General features: G+C 47.8%; 1 protein-coding gene across 6 annotated transcripts in view; it reads left to right on the forward strand.

Moving 5' to 3' along the window:
* The window catches only part of NUCB1 (nucleobindin 1), a 28,200-nt gene extending 11,021 nt beyond the window's left edge, over window positions 1-17,179 (forward strand). For 3 of the 6 annotated variants that reach the window (XM_049900700.1, XM_049900705.1, XM_049900702.1), the window contains exons 6-14: window positions 4,104-4,289; window positions 4,557-4,647; window positions 7,000-7,058; window positions 7,332-7,424; window positions 7,506-7,598; window positions 8,057-8,227; window positions 8,706-8,808; window positions 9,059-9,211; window positions 9,404-9,973. In XM_049900700.1, coding sequence (XP_049756657.1) covers window positions 4,104-4,289; window positions 4,557-4,647; window positions 7,000-7,058; window positions 7,332-7,424; window positions 7,506-7,598; window positions 8,057-8,227; window positions 8,706-8,808; window positions 9,059-9,171 — 909 coding nt within the window. In that variant the 3' untranslated portion in view covers window positions 9,172-9,211; window positions 9,404-9,973. Of the gene's footprint in view, window positions 1-4,103; window positions 4,290-4,556; window positions 4,648-6,999; window positions 7,059-7,331; window positions 7,425-7,505; window positions 7,599-8,056; window positions 8,228-8,705; window positions 8,809-9,058; window positions 9,212-9,403; window positions 9,974-15,767 lie in introns of those variants that run through there. The other 3 variants (XM_049900703.1, XM_049900704.1, XM_049900701.1) reach the window with 3 other exon arrangements.
* The last annotated feature ends 1,380 nt before the right edge of the window (window positions 17,180-18,559 follow it).

An 18,559-nucleotide genomic window follows, 5' to 3' on the forward strand; every position in this document is an offset into this window, starting at 1 on the left:
AATCAAGGTGTGAGCAGGGACACACTCATAGCGGAGGCTCTAGTGGAGGATCCTCCCTTGCCTTCCCAGGAAGGCTACCGCCACTCCATAGATTGTGGTCACATCACTCCAGTCTTCAAGGGCAGCATCTTCAAATCTCTGCTCCGTCTTCTCCTCTGTGTGTGTCTGATCTCTCTCTGCCTCCCGCTTATAAGAACACATGTGATTGCATTTAGGGCCCACCTGGCTAAGCCAGGAGACTCTCCCATCTCAAGATCTTAAACTTCATCACATCTGCAAAGACCCTTTTCTATATAAGGTAACATTTACAGGTTTTGGGGATTAGGATGTGGATATCTTTTGGAGGGTGTCCCTGGGTGATGCAAACAAATGTACTTGGCCACTAACCAAAAGATTGGAAGTTCGAAAGGAAGAAAAATCTAGCAGTGTACTTCCAAAAGATCAGCTGTTGGAAACCTATGGGGCACAGTTCTACTCTGACACACGGGGGGCTGCCATGAGTTGGAGTCAACTCAGTGGCCACTGGTAGTATATTTTGGGGGGCCATTTTTCAGCCGACCACGCTGGGCTAAAATCAGAGTGGTAGCAGGGTTGCTAACACTTCTGGAGGCTCTAGGGAAGAACCCGTTCCCTTACCTTTTCCAGCTTCTAGAAGCCACTAGCTTTCCTTGGCCCAGGGCTATTTTCTCCGTCTTCAAAGCCACATGGTTGCATCTCTATGATCATTTTTCTCCACAGTGCCCCTTGGTATTTGCAGGGGTTTGGTTCCTGGAGCCCCTGAGGATACCAAAATCCACAGATGCTCAAGTCCCTTATGTAAAACGGTGTAGTATTTGCATACAATGTGTGCTCATCCTCCCGTATACTTTAAATCACCCCAGTTTACTTAAAATACCTACTACAATGTAAACGCTGTGTAAATAGTTGTTATACTGTATTGTATAGGGAATGATGGCAAGAAAAAAACTCTTTTTTTCTCTCCCGGAAGTATTTTCTATTCACGATTGATTGAATCCGCAGGTGCAAAACCCATGGATACAGAGGACCGAGTGTACTCATATCTCCTTCTGACTCAACTCTCCTCTCCTGCCTCTCTCTGACACTAAAACCAAAAAACCAAACCCAGTGCCACCGAGTCGATTCCAACTCATAGCGACCCTATAGGACAGAGTAGAACTGCCCCATAGAGTTTCCAAAGAGTGCCTGGGGGATTTGAACTGCCAACCCTTTGGTTAGCAGTCGTAGCACTTAACCACTACGCCACCAGGGTTTCCTCTTCTACTAAAGGACCCTTATAATTACATTGGGCCCCATCTGGATAATCCAGCATTATCTCCTTATTTTAAAGTCACCTAATTGTTGTTGTTGAGTACCTTCAATTGAATTCTGACTCGTGGCAACCCCAAGTGATGGAGTAGAAGTGCCCCATAGGGTTTTCTTGGCTGTAATCTTTATAGAAGCAGGTCTTTCTCTTGAGGAGCCACTGGGTGGGTTGGAACCACTAACCTTTTGGTTAGCAGCTAAGTGCTTAACTGTTTGTGCCACCAGGCTTCCTTCACCTAATCAGTAATCTTAATTCCGTCTACAACCTTAAGTCTCCTTTGCCACATAAGGTAACATATTGACAGGTTCTGGGGTTTGGGACATGGGCCTCTTTGGAAGGCCGTTATTCTGCCTCCTGGAGCAGCAAAGAAATCCTGTTGCATCATCTCTCTCCTCTGCTCTGAACTTTTCTGTCTTAGCCTGGGTTCTCTAGAGAAACAAAACCAGTGAAGCACACACATAAATATATGTAGAGAGATTTACTGCGAGGAAATGGCTCATGCAGTTGTAAGGGCTGGCAAGTCCCAAATCTGTGGGTCAGGCGGCAGGCCAGAGACTTCTGCAGGCTTACATCCTAGAAGTGGAGGTCAGGCAATGAGAAGAGTGCAGGGTTGAGAGAGAGTGAGCTTTGCCAAACCGGAAAAAAAAACTAAACCCATTGCCATCAAGTTGATGCCAACTCACAGCAACCCTGTAAAACAGAGTAGAACTGCCTCATAGGATTTCCAAGGCTGTAATCTTTACGGAAGCAGACTACCACACCTTTCTCCTGTGGAGCAGTTGGTGAGTTCAAGCTGATGGGTTCAAACTGCTGACCTTTTGGTTAGCAGCCGAGCTGCTTGACCATCACGTTACCAGGGCTCCATGAGCTTTGCCAGAACATCCATTTATATACTGGAGGTAGGCCACATCCCCAAGAAACTCCGCTTCTGCTGGTTGGCTGATCACATCAGATGACAGGATTGAAGACCTTTACATTACATTTACGTTTTGGAGGAACGCTCAATTCAGTGTCTTCCAAACCATTGAGAATCATAATGCAAGTTGTCTCGCAACAGTAACCATCACACTTTCCATGGCCCCTGTTCCACTCAGAGAAGAGCTAAAGTTCTCATGTGGCCCACAAGGCCCTGCACTATCTGTCTTCTCTCTGCCCTCACCTTCTCTCCACTCCCCCTCCTTCACTCTACTCCAGCCACACTTGCTTCCTGGTTATTCCTGCCTCAGGGGCTTTGCACTGGCTGTGTCCCCTCCCGGAAGTACCGTGCAGACACACCCGCAGGGCTGGATCCCTTACCTCCACCTGGTCAGTGTGCAAATATCACCCACTTGGGGAGGCCTTCCTTACCATCCTTTGAAAGATTTGAACTATACCCCCAACCTCCATGCTCAATTCCCCTTTCCTGCTTTATCTTCTTAACACTAATCACCATCTATCATTCTATGCATTTTACTTTTTTTTTTAATAATGTGTTTTTGGTGAAGGTTTACACAGCCGTTTAGGTTCCCATTCAACGATTTCTACACAAGTTTTTCAGTGACTTTGGTTACATTCTTCACAATGCGTGGACATTTTCTGCCTGTTCTGTTGCATTTTACTACTTTAGGTTTGTTTCTCTTTTTCCCTCCCTTTCTCCCACTAGAATGTCAGCTCCATGAGGGCAGGGAGTCTTGTCTGTTTTGTTCTCTGTTGTATCCCTGGCATCCAGAACGGGACCAGGCACATAGTAGGTGCTCAGTAAATATTTATTAAATAAGTAAATGAATGAAAGTAGCTACACATTGTACAGATAAGAACCCACCGTTTGTGCCCATCCTACAAAAAGTCCAACTCTCCAGCCACCAGAAGATAAGAAAGTGGTTAAAGAACTACAACTGCCAGCGGCCCTTGAGGCAAAAGAGCCTCTTTTAATACACCCAGCTGCCCCAGGGGCTGCTGGGAGTCATAGGCATGGCCTACTGAGGAAATCTCAGCTCTTGCCCCTATACCATACTGCCCAACCACCTCTGGCCTTATCATTAGTAACCATACCTGTTTGTTAAGTGTTTATTCTGTGCCAAACTGGCATGTGTTAACACCATCAGTAGCATCTCCCAGCAAACCCATGTGGGTTGGTATGGTTATCCCCATTTTACTGAGCCACAGAGAGGCTGAGTAACTTGTCCAAGATCACTCAGCTATTGGGAGCAGAGCCCAGATTTGACCCCTGGGCAGAATCACAATAGAGTTCATGTGCTTTCCATATTAAGTCTACTTCCTGTGTTGTTTTTTATTTTCTAGTCCTTCAAGATCTTGAGGACTTAAAGGAGGTGGGGTAAGGTTTCCTGTTGCTATTGTGTAACCATCATAATTCTTTTTAAACAAACCAAGAGAGGAGGGTGCGGTATGGGGCAGGAATGCCTCATATTGTTCTGTGCTTTCCAGTTGATTCCGACTCATTGCGACCCTATAGGATAGAGTAGAACTGCCCCCTAGGGTTTTCTAGGCTGTAATCTTTATGGGAGCAGATCACCAGGTTGTTTCTCCCACAGCGCAGCTGGTGGGTTCGAACTGCTGACCTTTGGGTTAGCAGCCAAGCACTCAACCGTTGCGCCACCAGTGCTCCTTGGAATGCATCATGGAGACCCAGAAAGTGAGACCAGGACAGGAGAGTCAGGAGTGGGTGGAGGTTGGGCTACCCCTGGCCAGGGTGAGCACTGAGGACCAGGCTTTTGGAGACTGGAATTAGGGGCCAGGGCAGTGGGGGGCAAGATGAGAGGAAACTTCTGCCGTTCCCCAGGCTACCCGGGACCTTGCCCAGTATGATGCGGCCCATCACGAAGAGTTCAAACGCTATGAAATGCTCAAGGAACATGAGAGACGCCGTTATCTGGAATCACTGGGAGAGGAACAACGAAAGGAGGCAGAGAGGAAGCTGGAAGAGCAACAGCGCCGGCACCGGGAGCACCCCAAAGTCAATGTGCCTGTAAGGACGCCCATTCTTTTCACTCCCATCATATCCAGCTCTCCAAGCACCAGAAGACATGAAAATAGCTAAAGAACTATAGCTCTCAGCAGCCTCTGAAGCAAAAGAGCCCCTGTTAATGTATCTAGCTGCCCCGAGACCTGCTGGGAGCTGTAGTTTTCTTGTTCGAGAGGCATAACACTTGGGGGGTGGGGTAAAGGGTTCTCTAGCTTTATCCCCTAGGGCCCAGACTTCTTGCTCATGAGCCCCTGGCTCTCCCCTCCACAGGGCAGCCAAGCCCAGTTGAAGGAGGTGTGGGAGGAACTGGATGGACTGGACCCCAACAGGTTTAACCCCAAGACCTTCTTCATACTGCATGGTAAGGTGGGGAAAGAGTCCCAAGACCCAGGATGACTCCTGGATCCTCTGACCTTTCTGGGGCCTGACTGCTAAGGGGGGGCCTCCCCATCCAATGGGGCTTAGGCAGGCCTAGGAGGTTGAGCCCCTCTCCCCTGGTTGGCCAGAAGGCCCTGCCCTTCCTGTTAGTAGTGCCAGGATCTTCCGTGGAGAGACTGGACCTCATTCCCAGGATGGGACTGGCTATTGTCCAATAACCAAGTGAATTAGGCTTGGCTAGGCCTGGGCCCCCTTCCCTTGGCAGCCCAGAAGCCCTAGTCCCTTCTGGGAGCCTTCTAGCGAAGGGTGGGCTGTTCCTTAGTAACCAGGCCTACACGGCACTAGGAAGCCCCTTCTCTATGGTGGATCAGAGGTATAGTTCCCTTCAGTCTCTTTCCATCTAGAAATGTGGCCTAGGGTTGTAGGCCCTCAGGCTTGCCCAGGACTTGAGCCAGAACTTGTAACTTATCAGTGGATCTTAACAAGGCCTGATTCATGCATTCAGCAAACGCTTACTAATTTGTCTGTAAGCATGAATCTTTGTTCGAGATCTTGTGGATACAGCCGTGAGTAAGACTAAGTTGCTACCCTCACATCCTGGTGATCCAGCAAACAGAAAATTCTGTAGTTAAGCAAATCTCAGGGAACACTGATCATGAGGTGCACTAGAATTTTAAGTAAGCTGCCAATTAAACTGGCATACCACCTGTGATAACACCTGTGATGTCAGGGATGCTAAGATAATGGAGAAAAAAGTGTACCTTAGAATCAAAGAAATAGGGTCTACCACAGAGCCTCAGGAAATAATACATACTATGGGAAAGAATACAGCAGGGCTGAGGGGCTAGCATTGCAGTTTTAGTTGGCAGGGTCAGGAAAGGTTTTGGTAGACCAGCACTGTCCAATGGGACATTCCTCAATGATGGGAATGTTTTACATCTGCACTGTCCTGGTTTTGGTTAGAAATTCACATGGAGGTGGAGAGTAGGCGGTTGAATATTCAGGTGTGGAGGTAGCTTAATGATGGCTTTGAAATCTGAGAGACTGGAGGAGACCATCTAGGGAAGTGTCCAACAGAACTGTCTGTGATGCTGGATAATGTGTCCTATCTGAGTTATCCAATATGGCAGCCACCAGCCACAAGTGGCTACTGAGCACTTGACGTGGGGTGAGTGTGACTGATAATAAACTGAAATTTTTTTTAATTTATTTTTATTGTGCTTTAGGTGAAAGTTTACAGCTCAAGTTAATTTCTCATACAAAAATTTGTACACATATTATTATGTGACCCTAATCGCAATCCCTATAATGTGACAGCACGCTCCCCCTTTCCAACCCAGGTTTCTTGTGTCTGTCCCTTCCTGCCTTCTCATCCTGCCTCCAGAGAGGAGCCACCCACTTGGTCTCGTGTATCTGCTTAAACTAAGAAACACACTCCACGAGTATTATTTAATGTGATGACAAACTGAAATTTTAATCTTGTTTACTTTTAATCCATTTAAAAAATCCCATGGTTTATGGCTAAAAACCAAACTTGTTGCCATCCAGTCAGTTCTGGCTCCTGGTGACCCCATGTGTTTCAGAGTAGAACTGCGCCATAGGATTTTCTTGACAGTAGTATTTTTTATTTTTTTTTTTTTAATGATGTCTTACTGTGTTTTCAGTGAAAGTTTACACAGCAAGTTAGATTCTCATTTGAGAATTTCTCTACAGATTTTTCAATGACATTGGCTACATTTTTCACAGTGTGTCAACATTGTTTTTAATTGCGTCTGGCCATTCTGTTTCCAGTGCCCTAGTTTCCTTGCTCCTTTGCTGTAATCTTTATGGAAGCAGATCACCAGGCCTTTCTTCCACAGAGGGGGAGACTAAGCATGGCCCAAGGAGCCTGGAGCCCCATGGCTTTAGCTCTACAAGCTACATTGGCCAGGAGAGGTTTCCCCAGGCAACCAGAGCCAGCAGTGACCTGGTCCTCCGGGAGGCAGAGGCCCCTGACACCCCTGGATCCCAGGCAAAGGAGGTGACCCTGTGCCCACAGCTGGTGGCTAAGGCTGAGGAGTCGTGCATGTCAACAGGCCCATGAATGATCCCAGTGAAGCCCAGCTTTCATCTCCATTCTCAGGACCCTGGTTGCTAGGACCTGGTCACCCGAGCAACGGGCCTGGTGGGGTGCTGAAGTCTGAGGGTCGCCATTCCATCACCAGAGACCCATTGTTCCCAATTTTCTAATAACAGACCCCCCCAATGTCAGCCCCAAATTCCATCACTAGCCAGTGTCCCAGGGACCTGACCCACTCCATTTGCCTTCCCCTAAGATACCTTGTCTCCCCCTCAGATATCAACAGTGATGGTGTCCTGGATGAGCAGGAGCTAGAGGCCCTCTTCACCAAGGAGGTGAGTGTCCTGGAAGCTGTGGGTGCAGGGGACACCCTGACCAGCCACAACTCCCTTCAGGGATCCTTTTGGGCCCCCCAAGTCCCTCTGGACATAACTTCAGGGTAAACTACAATTCTCAGCAGCCCCTGACACAAAAAGAGGCTGCCATAAGTGGCTGAGTACCTCAAAGGCTGCTGGAATTGAAGTTCCATCTGTCAGGAGAGGGAGTACCCTGCGAATGGGATGGCCACGGGCCTTTCAATCTGTCCTGCCTCTCTCCTGGCCCTGCAGCTGGAGAAGGTGTATGACCCAAAGAACGAGGAGGATGACATGCGGGAGATGGAGGAGGAGCGGCTGCGCATGCGGGAGCACGTGATGAAGAATGTGAGAGGCGAGGAGATCCCGTGGGGCGAGGGTGTGGCGGCGGGGCCCCAGCTCTGTTGCTTACCCTTACCTGGTTCCCAGGTGGACACCAACCAGGACCGCCTCGTGACCTTGGAGGAGTTCCTTGCATCCACTCAGAGGAAGGAGTTTGGAGACGCTGGAGAGGGCTGGGAGGTGAGGACATGAGGGATACTCTGGGTCCTAAACCTCTCTATCTCTCTCTCCTAGTCGTTCTTTGAAGAACTCTGGCCACTTCTCTTTCTCTCTGGGTCCTTGTTCTCCTTTCTTTGTGTCTCTGTCCCCCTCTCTCGGGGTCTCTGTTCCCCTTTTTCAGGGTCCATGTCCCACTTCCTGAGTCTCTCCCTGGGTCTCTGTCCCCTCTCTCTGGGTGTCTGTCTACCCCTATCTCTCTAGGTCTCCATTCTCCTTTCTCTGGGTCTTTGTCCCACCCTCCCCCAGGCCTTTGCCCCCACCTCTGGGTCTTTATCCTGCCCAGGTCTGTTCAGCCCCACACACGTGGCCCTGGCCTCCTAGCCTCCTCTAGATCCCAGTCGCAGAGCCCTCTCCTCCGTGGGTGGGCCAAAGCTGGAGTTACCCCCACTGATGGCTCCTGTCCCCACCCCCTACCCCAGACAGTGGAGATGCACCCTGCCTACACAGAGGAGGAGCTGCGGCGTTTTGAGGAGGAGCTGGCCGCCCGCGAGGCAGAGCTGAATGCCAAGGCCCGGCGCCTCAGCCAGGAAACGGAGGCTCTGGGGCGGTCCCAGGGCCACCTGGAGGCCCAGAAGAGAGAGCTGCAGCAGGTGACTGGCCGGGGAAGCTGGTCCTACCCTCTGTGTCCCTGGTGGCCCTTGTCCCAGTTAGCATGTGTGTCTAGAGGCTGGGAAAGCCTGCCAGTTACCATTTTAATCACTGGTAGAGCCTCAAGTGAGATTGCCCATCTTGAGTAATGGCAGACATTTTTGCCTGTCTCAGACAGCTTTGTGGCCACCATGTTGGATAAGGCAGTGAAATGACAAGTGGGTGAGGAGGGAAAGAGAATAGTAGACCCAGTGAGGGGTTCGTGAGGGCTACCCCCACCCCAAGGCAAGACCCTAGCCTTGGCAGGAGAAGGGGGACTGGGTACTGGAATACTAAGCCCAACCCTCAAGGAGAGAGAGAAAATCTGAGGCCTGTAGGAAAGGGAGTGCCCCATGATCACATAACAGTAGCTGTGGAATCTGTTTGGGGACTGAGCATCTTTGCTTGCTTGTCTGTGTGACCCCACCCCCCACCCTACAGGCCGTTCTGCAAATGGAGCAGAGGAAACAGCAGCAGCAGGCTCTCAATGCCCCTGCCCCTGCTCCCGGCCCTGAGGGGCAGCTCAAGTTCCACCCGGACACAGGTGCTGGCTCCTGGGTGTGGGGGCTGCCTTCTGACTCGTGGGTCTGAGGGAGGAGGTGGCTGGGGGCTAGACCCTCAGGTCTGAGGGAGGAGGGGGCTGGAACGTGAGACTTCTAAGAGGGAGAGGAGGGGTTGGGGACCTGAACACCTGGGTCTGAGGAAGGAGGTAGATGAGAGACCCATAGTCTTGGATCCCTGTGGAAGGAAAGGGCTACGTTGCCTTGTGCCGCCATCCCTCCCTTCATTTCTAGGTGACGTGCCTGTCCCGGTTCCAGCTGATGACCAGAAAGACGTAGATGCTTCAAAAAAGAAAATTCCTGAACACCCCCCCGAGCAGCCCCAGTTGAACTCCCAGAACCTGTGATCCTGTGGGGGCCCAGCCATCCAGGTCCCCACCAAGGCAGGTGATAGAACAGGGGGGAAATTTCCCAGTAAACCTCTCCTGGGGGCCCACAACATGTGTGGCCTCTTGGGCAGCGGGGGGGCAGGGGGGCAGACAGGGTGGCACCTCAGGTGTTGCTGTGCTGTATCGGCCGTCCAGCTTCCGCAGCCCTGGGTTCTAAGTCTGTACTCCATCTTTCTGTCCCTTCTCCAAGGAGCCTGCCCTCTCTGTGTCTGGCTGTCTCAGTTTTCAAGTTCACCGGATGAGCTAAACTTAGAGAAACCCCTCCTGGGCCGAGCTGCCCTCTTAAATGATCTTGCCTCAGCCGCTGCAATGTGGCTGCTCCAGCATCCTGTGTCTCCACAGCTGCTAGAATCCTGCCTGCTGCCCAGGGCCCAGCCTCTGTGGTTGGTGGGGGCTTCACATGATCCCTCAAGACCTTTCTCATCGTTTTGGGGACCAGCGATGCCTCCAGGACAGTGTCTTCCCCAAGAGTAGATGCTAAGAGCCCAAGGGTCCTCCGCATAGCTGGTCAGCTCTGATACCTAGAACCTGGCTTTCCCCCAAGCCTCCTGGCCCCTTGCCCCACAGTCCCAGAGGGTTCTATACCCAGAGCTGCCCCTGCCCCTCCCCGAGGTGCCCCAGGAGCAAGCCCCTTAGCCTAAGGTTGGAGGCCCTGCAAGGTCTGGCCCTCCCTGCCTTTCTGGCCTTGCCTGACACTGCTCCGTGGCCTGCTTTGGCTCTGGTTCCATCAAAATACACTTCCTGGAACGCGGGGAAGAAATTCAAGGCTCTGTGTCTTTGTATATATATATACTGCTCCCTCTGAAACCCCACACCCACTTCACTTGCCAAAGTTGTCCTCATCCTTTAAGACAACTCAGGTATCACTTTTAAGAAGCTCAATTCTGGAATCCTGAGTCGGCTGACTGTACAAGCGCATGCACGCATGCAGGTCCTCAGCTGTACCTCTCTGGGTCCTGTAGGGTCTTCCCAGCCACAGGGAGAGAAAACCCAAACCTCATTTAGTACTGCCCAAAACAAGAAGTCCCAAGGTAGAGTGGTTAAAGGGCTTTCAGGGAAACCAGTTTTCCCATCTCCTAGCTTTGCATAGTAGGAGTGGGGCAGCACTCTCCTCATGGTCCCAAAGTGGCTCCAGCTGCTCCTGAGGTCACATACCTGCATTAGCAACCAGCAGAAGAGGCTCCATCCTGTTCTGAGTGTCGTCATGAGTTGGAGAAAACCTGTCCTCAGAGCCACCCTACTAGCTCTCCCCTCATGTTCTATTGGCCCCCAGACGCTGGGGAAGGCTGTGGCTCCTCTGAGGTGGCATGATTCACCCTTGACCTGGGGACAGGGACACTTTCTGGACCAAATCTGGGTCTGGTAGAAAGGAAGAGGGGAGTATTTGTTCAAATGAACCGAACCGAACCTGCTGCCGTTGAGTCAATTCCGACTCATTAGTGACACTATAGGACAGCATGGAACTGCCCCATACGGTTTCCAAGGAGCGCCCGGTGGACTTGAACTGCCAACCTTTTGGTTAGCAGCCATAGCACTTAACTCCTATGCCACCAGGGTTTCCTTGTTCAAATGAAGTTCTATTACATAAGTCTAGCAGAAACACTAGATTTTATTTTACCTCCACACGTGGAACGAGACTCAAATGGCAATCTTGTGGCTCAACAAGAAAATAGACAACTATTGATAACTCTCAGCAAACAAGGACTCAGATATTACTAGGACATCACATTATTAACTAATGAAACCAAAAAACCTATTGCTGTCAAGTCGATTCCAACTCATAGCAACCCTGGAGGACAGAGCAGAAACTTTCTAAGGCTGTAATCTTTATGGAAGCAGGCTGCCCCGTCTTTCTCCTGAAGAGCAGCTGGTGGGTGGGTTCGAGGGGCCAACATTTCAGTAAGGACCGAAGCGCTTAGCCACTGCATCACCAGGGCTCCCTATTAACTAATACAATCCGTTTTTAGCACTTACCATGTCCCAGGCAACATTTAAACCTTCTACATACTCTTAAAATTAAGTTAAAATTTACATACAGTAAAGTTTATCTTTTTGAGTGGACAGTTTGAGTTTTGACCAACACATACAGCGTGGTAACCACCACCACAATCAAAATAGATATCAATTTATTTCACAAAACAGCCTAGGAGGGAGGTAGTACTGTTATCCCCATTTTACAGACAAGAAAACGGAAGCACGGGGTAGCTAAGTAGCTTGTCAAAGATCACACAGCTACAGGAGTTAGTCTTTTTTAAAGATAAGGATATTTAAAGTTTACGTACAGCCAGAATGCTCCTTAGAAGCGAGGATGGTGAGACTTTGCCTCACTTGCTTTGGACATGTTATCAGGAGGGACCAATCAAATCACTCGAGAAAGACACCACACTTGGTAGAGGGTCAGCGAAAAAGAGAAAGACCCTCAGTGAGATGGGTTTACACAGTGGCTGCAACAGCGGGCTCAAACGTAGCAACAATTGTGAGGATGGCGCTGGACCGGGCAGCGTTTCATTCAGTTGTACGTAGGGTCGCTGTGAGTTCAAAGGGACTTGATGGCACCTAACAATAGCTTCAACATCTTTCACACAACTTAGTTGCAATCTAAGTTCAGGGGTAGGTTTTGGGACGTGGTATACTCTGCTCTTCTCTGCACCTTTGTGGGGAAGAGGGAACATTTTTCCCCCCCTTATCTGGCTGGGACATCACCGATGCTCAGGAGCCATGAGTTCAAGGGTGAATGCTAGGATACCATTAGTGAGCACCAAGAGAAACAAGTCACACCCTAAGAGCCCAAAACGTACATTACAAACCAGGAAAGGGCAGAACAGAAGTGCAGTTGACTTGCGTTATTGGCAGTAGTTCAATGCTCTATAAGGAGTCCCTGGGTGGTGCAAATGGCTAATGCTCTTGGCTGCTAACCAAAAGGTTGGAGGTTCGAGTCCACCCAGAGGTGCCTTAGAAGAAAGGTCTGGTGATCTACCTCTGGAAAAGCAGCCATTGAAAAAACCCTATGGAGCACAGCTCTGCTTTGACACTTACGGGTCATGATCTAGAATCCACTCGACAGCAACTATGTGTGTGTGTATATATATGTATACACACACGGTATAATAACAATTTCATTCTCGCGACAACCCTAATTACCATCATTGCCCCCATTTTCTAGATGAGACACAACTAAGAGAGACAGACCTATAGCCCAAGGTCACACAGCTAGTAAGTAGCAGAGCTGGGATTTGAACCCAGGCAGACTGGTTCCAAGTCTGTGCTCTGTTTAGATTAGCATACAAAAATATTGTTGCTGTTAGGTGCCGTGGAGTCTGTCCTGACTCAGCGACCCTGTGTACAACAGAATGAAACACTGCCTGGTCCCGCACCATCCTCATAATTGTTGTTATGCTTGAACCCATTGTTGCAGCCACTGTGTCAATCCATCTCGTTGAAGGTTGTCTTTTTTTTTTTGCTGAACCTTATTTTACCAAACATGATGTCCTTCTCCAGGGACAGGCCCCTCCTGATAACATGTCCAAAGTACGTGAGCCGCAGCCTCACCGTCCTTGCTTCTAAGGACATTCTGGCTGTACTTCTTCCAAGAGAGATTTGTTCGTTCTTCTGGCAGTCCATGGTATATTCAATATAATTTGCCAATACCATGATTCAGAGGCATCAATTTTTCTTCCGTCTTTCTTACTCATCGTCCAGCTTTCCTATGCGTATGAGGGGTTGAAAACAATATTATGCTGAGCGAAATAAGTCAGTAGCATAAAGACAAATGTATGATTCCACATATATGGAATATCTGGAACGGGCAAATGCACAGAGAGCAAAGTTCATTAGTGTTTTGCAGGGGCAGGAAGGAGGGGAAAGAATGAATCTCTGTTTGGGGGACACTGAGCTTCTGTTACCACCAGTTATTATCAACTCAGCCCCAACCCCTGGCGACCCCATCCATGTGTGTCAGAGGAGAACTATGCTCAATAGGGTTTTCTTTTTTTTTTTAGAAGAGAGTGAAAACTAATTTTTATTATTGAAAAATCACTAAACCACATTGGGATGTATCACAGGCAATCAGCTAAACAGATTGCAAAGACAGAAAGAAATCTCACCCTTTCGTGGAGCTAAGCAGATACAACCCATTCCATTACCTGTTAACCAGCCCTTGTTCACCAGGTAAATGATAATTAGGCCTCAATAAGAGGACTTGTCAGCATCATTTGTCACACATTATTAATCCTAAATTCACCTGGTTATTGTGGTAGCCACCAGTGTTTTTTAGTTATCTTCATCCAGAGGAATAATAAACTCATATCTTAATGGCAGGAGGTAGTTTTACAGTTTGGAATCAGTTCAAGTGAGGCTCTTAGCCTCTCACAGAAACTGAGATACAGGGGAGCTGACTTTCTTTGTGGTTGCTTGAACATTTTATTGTGATTTAGGTGAATGTTTACAGAACAAATGAGTTCCCCGTATAACAATTTATACACAGCTTGTTCCATGACATTGGTGGCGAACCCCTGAAGGTGTAGTACTCTCCCCTCCTCCTCCCTGGGTTCCCGGGGTCCATGGTCCATTTGCCCAGCTTTCCTGCCCCTAATGTCCTTTTGAACTTTGCTTTCGGGCAATTGCTGCCCTTTAGGTCTTGTATAGTTGATTGGTCTGAGGCGTACATTCCTCACTGGTGATATTGTTCATTTTATCAGCCTGTCTATTTTATGGTTATAAGGTGATCTCCGGGAATGATTTCAGTTCGAATTTTGAAAGGTGTCTAAGGGTCATAGTCTAGGGGCTTCCACTAGTCTCTATCAGACCAGTAAGTCTGGTCTTATCTATGAGTTTGAATTTTGTTCTACATTTCTCTCCCACTCTGTCCATGACCTACTGTTATGGTACTGGTCAGAGTGGTCAGTAGTGGTAGCGAGGCACCATCTAGTTCTTCTGGTCTCAGGCTAGTGAGAGGCCGTGGTTCATGTGGTCCATTAGCCTTTTGGACTAATTGTTTCCTTGAGGCTTTCGTTTTCTTCACTCTTCTTTGCTCTGGACGGGAAGAGACCAATCGTTGTATCTTAGAGGGCAGATTGCGAGCTTTTAAGACCCTGGTCACTACCTCACCAAGGTAGGATGTAGACCATTGCCTATATGGATTATGATATACCAATTGACCTAGATGTCTCCTGAGACTATGGTCCCTAGCCCTCAAGCCTAGCACCTCAGTCTCAGGAGATACATGGTTCTGGCTAAGAACATGACGACCCCATGTGTGTGGAAAACCTCCATCAAAATCTTTCAAGATGCAGGAGAAGGAATTGAAATATATGACTAATTGCCTCCATGAACAACTGCCTCCTTTGCCATGAGATCAGAAGAACTGCATGGTGCCCTGCTACCATTATTGAACCATTTTTTTGATTGTGATTTAAGTGAAAGTTTACAAATCAAGTCTGTCTCTTATACAAAAATTTATATACACAGTACCCAGTGCCCAGTGCCGTCGAGTCGATTCACACCTTGCTATATACTCCTAGTTGCTCTCCCACTAATGAGACAGCACACTTCTTCTCTCCACCCTGTATTCCCCGTGTCCATTCAGCCAGCTTCTGACCCATCTGCTCTCTCATCTTACCTCCAGACAGGAGCTGCCCACATGGTCTCAAGTGTCTACTTGATCCAAGAAGCTCACTCCTCACCAGTATCATTTTCTATCTTATAGTCCAGTCCGATCTCTGCCTGAAGAGTTGGCTTAGGGAATGGTTCCTGTCTTGGGCTAAAAGAAGGTCTGGGGACCATGACCTCCGGGGTCCTTCTGGTCTCAGACCATTAAGTCTGGTCTTTTTATTAGAATTTGAGGTCTGCATCCCACTGCTCTCCTGCTCCTTCAGGGGTTCTCTGCTGTGTTCCCTGTCAGGGCAGTCATCAGTTGTAGCAGGGCACCATCTAGTTCTTCTGGCCTCAGGCTGATGTAGTCTCTGGTTTATGTGGCCCTGTCTGTCTCTTGGGCTCATAATTACTTTGTGTCTTTGGTGTTCTTCATTCTCCTTTGCTCCAGGTGGGTTGAGACCAATTGATGCATCTTAGATGGCTGCTTGCTAGACCCCTTGCTGGGTATGTTTTTAACAACAATAAAAAAAATCTTTCAAGATGCAGTTTATTCATCACCTAATCTGTTCATCATTTTCCCTGATCCCCAAGGCTGTGTTAGGGGCATCTAGTGTTTCCACCATGGTGGCACATACCATCCAGGACTGTAATAGTTTGGGCTGTGTATTAGTTTCCTGTTGCTGTTGTAACAAAATACCACCAACTCAGTGGCTTAAAGCAACACACATGTATTTTCTTACAGTACTGGAAGTCAGTAAACCCAGAATGGATCTCACTGGGTTAAAAGCAAGGTGTTGCCAGAGCTATGTTCATGCTAGAAGAAGTTCTAGGGGAGAATCCATTTCCTTGTCTTTTCTGGCTTCTAGAGGCTACTGACATTCCTTGGCTCATGGCTTCTTCCTCCATTCAAAGCTAGCAGTGTAGTCTCTTCAAATCTCTCTCTCACTTTTTTCTGTTGTTAGATCTCCTGATTCTGACCCTCTGCCTTCCTCTTGGGAGTCCCTGAGTGGTGCAAATGGATAACGTGCTTGGCTGTTAACGGAAAGGTTGGCAGTTCGAGTCCACCCAGAGGCGTCTCAGAAGAAAGTCCTGACAATCTACTTCTGAAAAAACAGCCACAGAACTATGGAGCACACAGTTCTACTCTGACACACGTGGGGTGGCATGAGTTGGAATCCACTCAGCAGCAACTGGTTGGACCTTCCCGTTGTCAGAAAATTTGTGATGACATTGAACCCACCTGAATAATTCAGGATAATCTCCCCATTTCAAGACCCTTAACTTAATCCCATCTGCAAAGCCCCTTTGCCATATAAGGTTTCAGGGATTAGGACATGGATATCATTAGGGGCCATTATCTGCTCACCAGATAAGTGTCCCCACTTGAAGGGGACAGGGAATAGGGTGAGGTTCACCTCTGGGTCCCCAGCATTACCCGGCACAGGACCTGACCCACAGTGGGGCTCAGGAGAGAGGAAGGCAAGCAGAGACAAAAGAAAAAGCAAAGAAGGAGATGGAATTTATAATTTCCTCCCTCTGCCGTGTCTTGTCCCCCCACCTCCTACATGGGAGTCACCTGCACTTTCTATAGGAAATTATGTGGGAATCATGTCATTCATTCATTCGCGCACTCATTCATTATTTACTTTTTTTTTTTATGATTTGCCAAGAATTTGTTCTGGAATACAGGAGTCACTGGTGGCCCAGTGGTTAAAGCACTCAGCTGCTAACTGAAAGGGCAGCGGTTTAAATCCACCAGCCGCTCCTCAGGAGGAAGTTGTGGCAGTCTGCTTCTTGTAAAGATTTACAGCCTTGGAAACCCTATGGGGCAGTTTTACTCTGTCCTAGAGGGTCACTATGAGGCAGATTCGACTTGACGGCAGAGGGTGGGTTGGGTGGCTCAAAGAGGTAACTACTTGCTACTAACAGAAGTGTTGGTGATTCAAATCCACCCAGAGGTGGCTCAGGAAAAAAGTCCTGGTCGTCTATTTCTTGAAAGCTCACAACCATTGAAAAACCTATGCGGCACAGTTCTACTCTGACACACCTGGGGTCACCATGAGCTGGAATCGACTTGATGGCAATTTGTTGTTGTTGTTGGTATTGTTCTGGAATACAGCAGTGAAAAAAAGAGCCAAAGAACCTACTTTCATGGAACTTTTATTCTGCACAAACCCACTCACCAGTGCCAGGGAAGAAAGTCCTAGGGATTCGCTTTTGTAACGATTACAGCCCAGACAACCCTACGGAGCAGTTCTACTGTGTGATAAATGGGGTCACCATGACTCAGAATCCACTGGACTCAATGGCAATGGATTTTTTTTTTTTTTCCGAAAGGAAGAGAGAAAATAAACAAATAAACATAAACTTGTAACTAAATGTGACAGTCCTTTGTGAGGCCCAGCAGGTGTGTTGGCCTCGGTCACTTCATGTTCCCTACTCTCTGTTAATTCCTTAGCTCTCACTTCCGGCCCTTAGAAACTCTGTCAGTCCCCCCCCCACCCACACACACTCCCAGGGTTGCCTCCCAGGGACAGAAGGTGCTGAATGTGCTGAGCGGGGCAGTCCAGTTTCAGGTCAGTGATTTTCCTTACTTTCTTAAGAATTAAATCAAGCACAGTGCAAATGTTTAGCATGTGAACCCTGGGGCCACACTGGCTGGATTTCAGGCCCAGCCCTTCTACTTTTAGCTGCATGACTTTGGGCAAGGTTCTTAACCCTTTTGTGCCTCACTTTCCTCATCTGTGGGGCTAATAACAGGACCTACCAGAAGAACTAGATGGTAGGTACCCTGCTGTCACTACCAGCCGCTCTGAATGAGATCACAATAGAGGGTACCAGACAGAGCCAGAGAAAAATTTGTACAACAAAAAATAAAATTCACAAAAAAGATCAGACTTAGAAGAGGAAACAACCAAATCAATACCATTTATAGTAGCCCCCAAGAAGATAAAATACTTAGGAATAAATCTTACCAGAGATGTAAAAGACTTAAAACTACAAAACTCTTCTGCAAGGAACCAAAAGAGACCTAAATAAGTGGAAAAACATACCTTGATCGTGGATAGGAAGTCTTAGCATTATAAAAATGTCTATTTTACCAAAAGCAATCTATACATTTAATGCAATTCTGATCCAAATTCCAATGACATTCTTTAATGAGATGGAGAAATAAATCACCAACTTCATATGGAAAGGAAAGAGGCCCTGGATAAGTAAAGCACTACTGAAAAAGAACAAAGTGGGAGGCCTCACTACCTGATTTTAGAACCTATTATACCCCCACAGTAGTCAAAACAGCCTGGTACTGGTACAACAACAGATACATAGACCAATGGAACAGAATTGAGAATCTGGACATAAACCCATCCACATATGAGCAGTTGATATTTGACAAAGGCCCCAAAGCAGTTAAATGGGGAAAAGACAGTCTTTTTAACAAATGGTGCTGGCATAACTGTATATCCATTTGCAAAAAAATGAAACAAGACCCATACCTCACTCCATGCACAAAAATGAGCTCAAAATGGATCAAAGACCTAAATATAAAATCCGAAACGATAACGATCATGGAAGAAAAAACAGGGACAATGTTAGGAGCCCTAATACACAGCATAAACAGTAAACAAAACACTACTAACAATGCAGAAGAGAAACTAGATAACTGGGAGCTCCTAAAAATCAAACACCTATGCTCATCCAAAGACTTCACCAAAAGAGTAAAAAGGTTACCTATAGACTGGGAAAAAGTTTT

This window comes from Elephas maximus, chromosome 11 (genome assembly GCF_024166365.1).
Source record: "Elephas maximus indicus isolate mEleMax1 chromosome 11, mEleMax1 primary haplotype, whole genome shotgun sequence".
NCBI lineage: Eukaryota > Metazoa > Chordata > Mammalia > Proboscidea > Elephantidae > Elephas > Elephas maximus.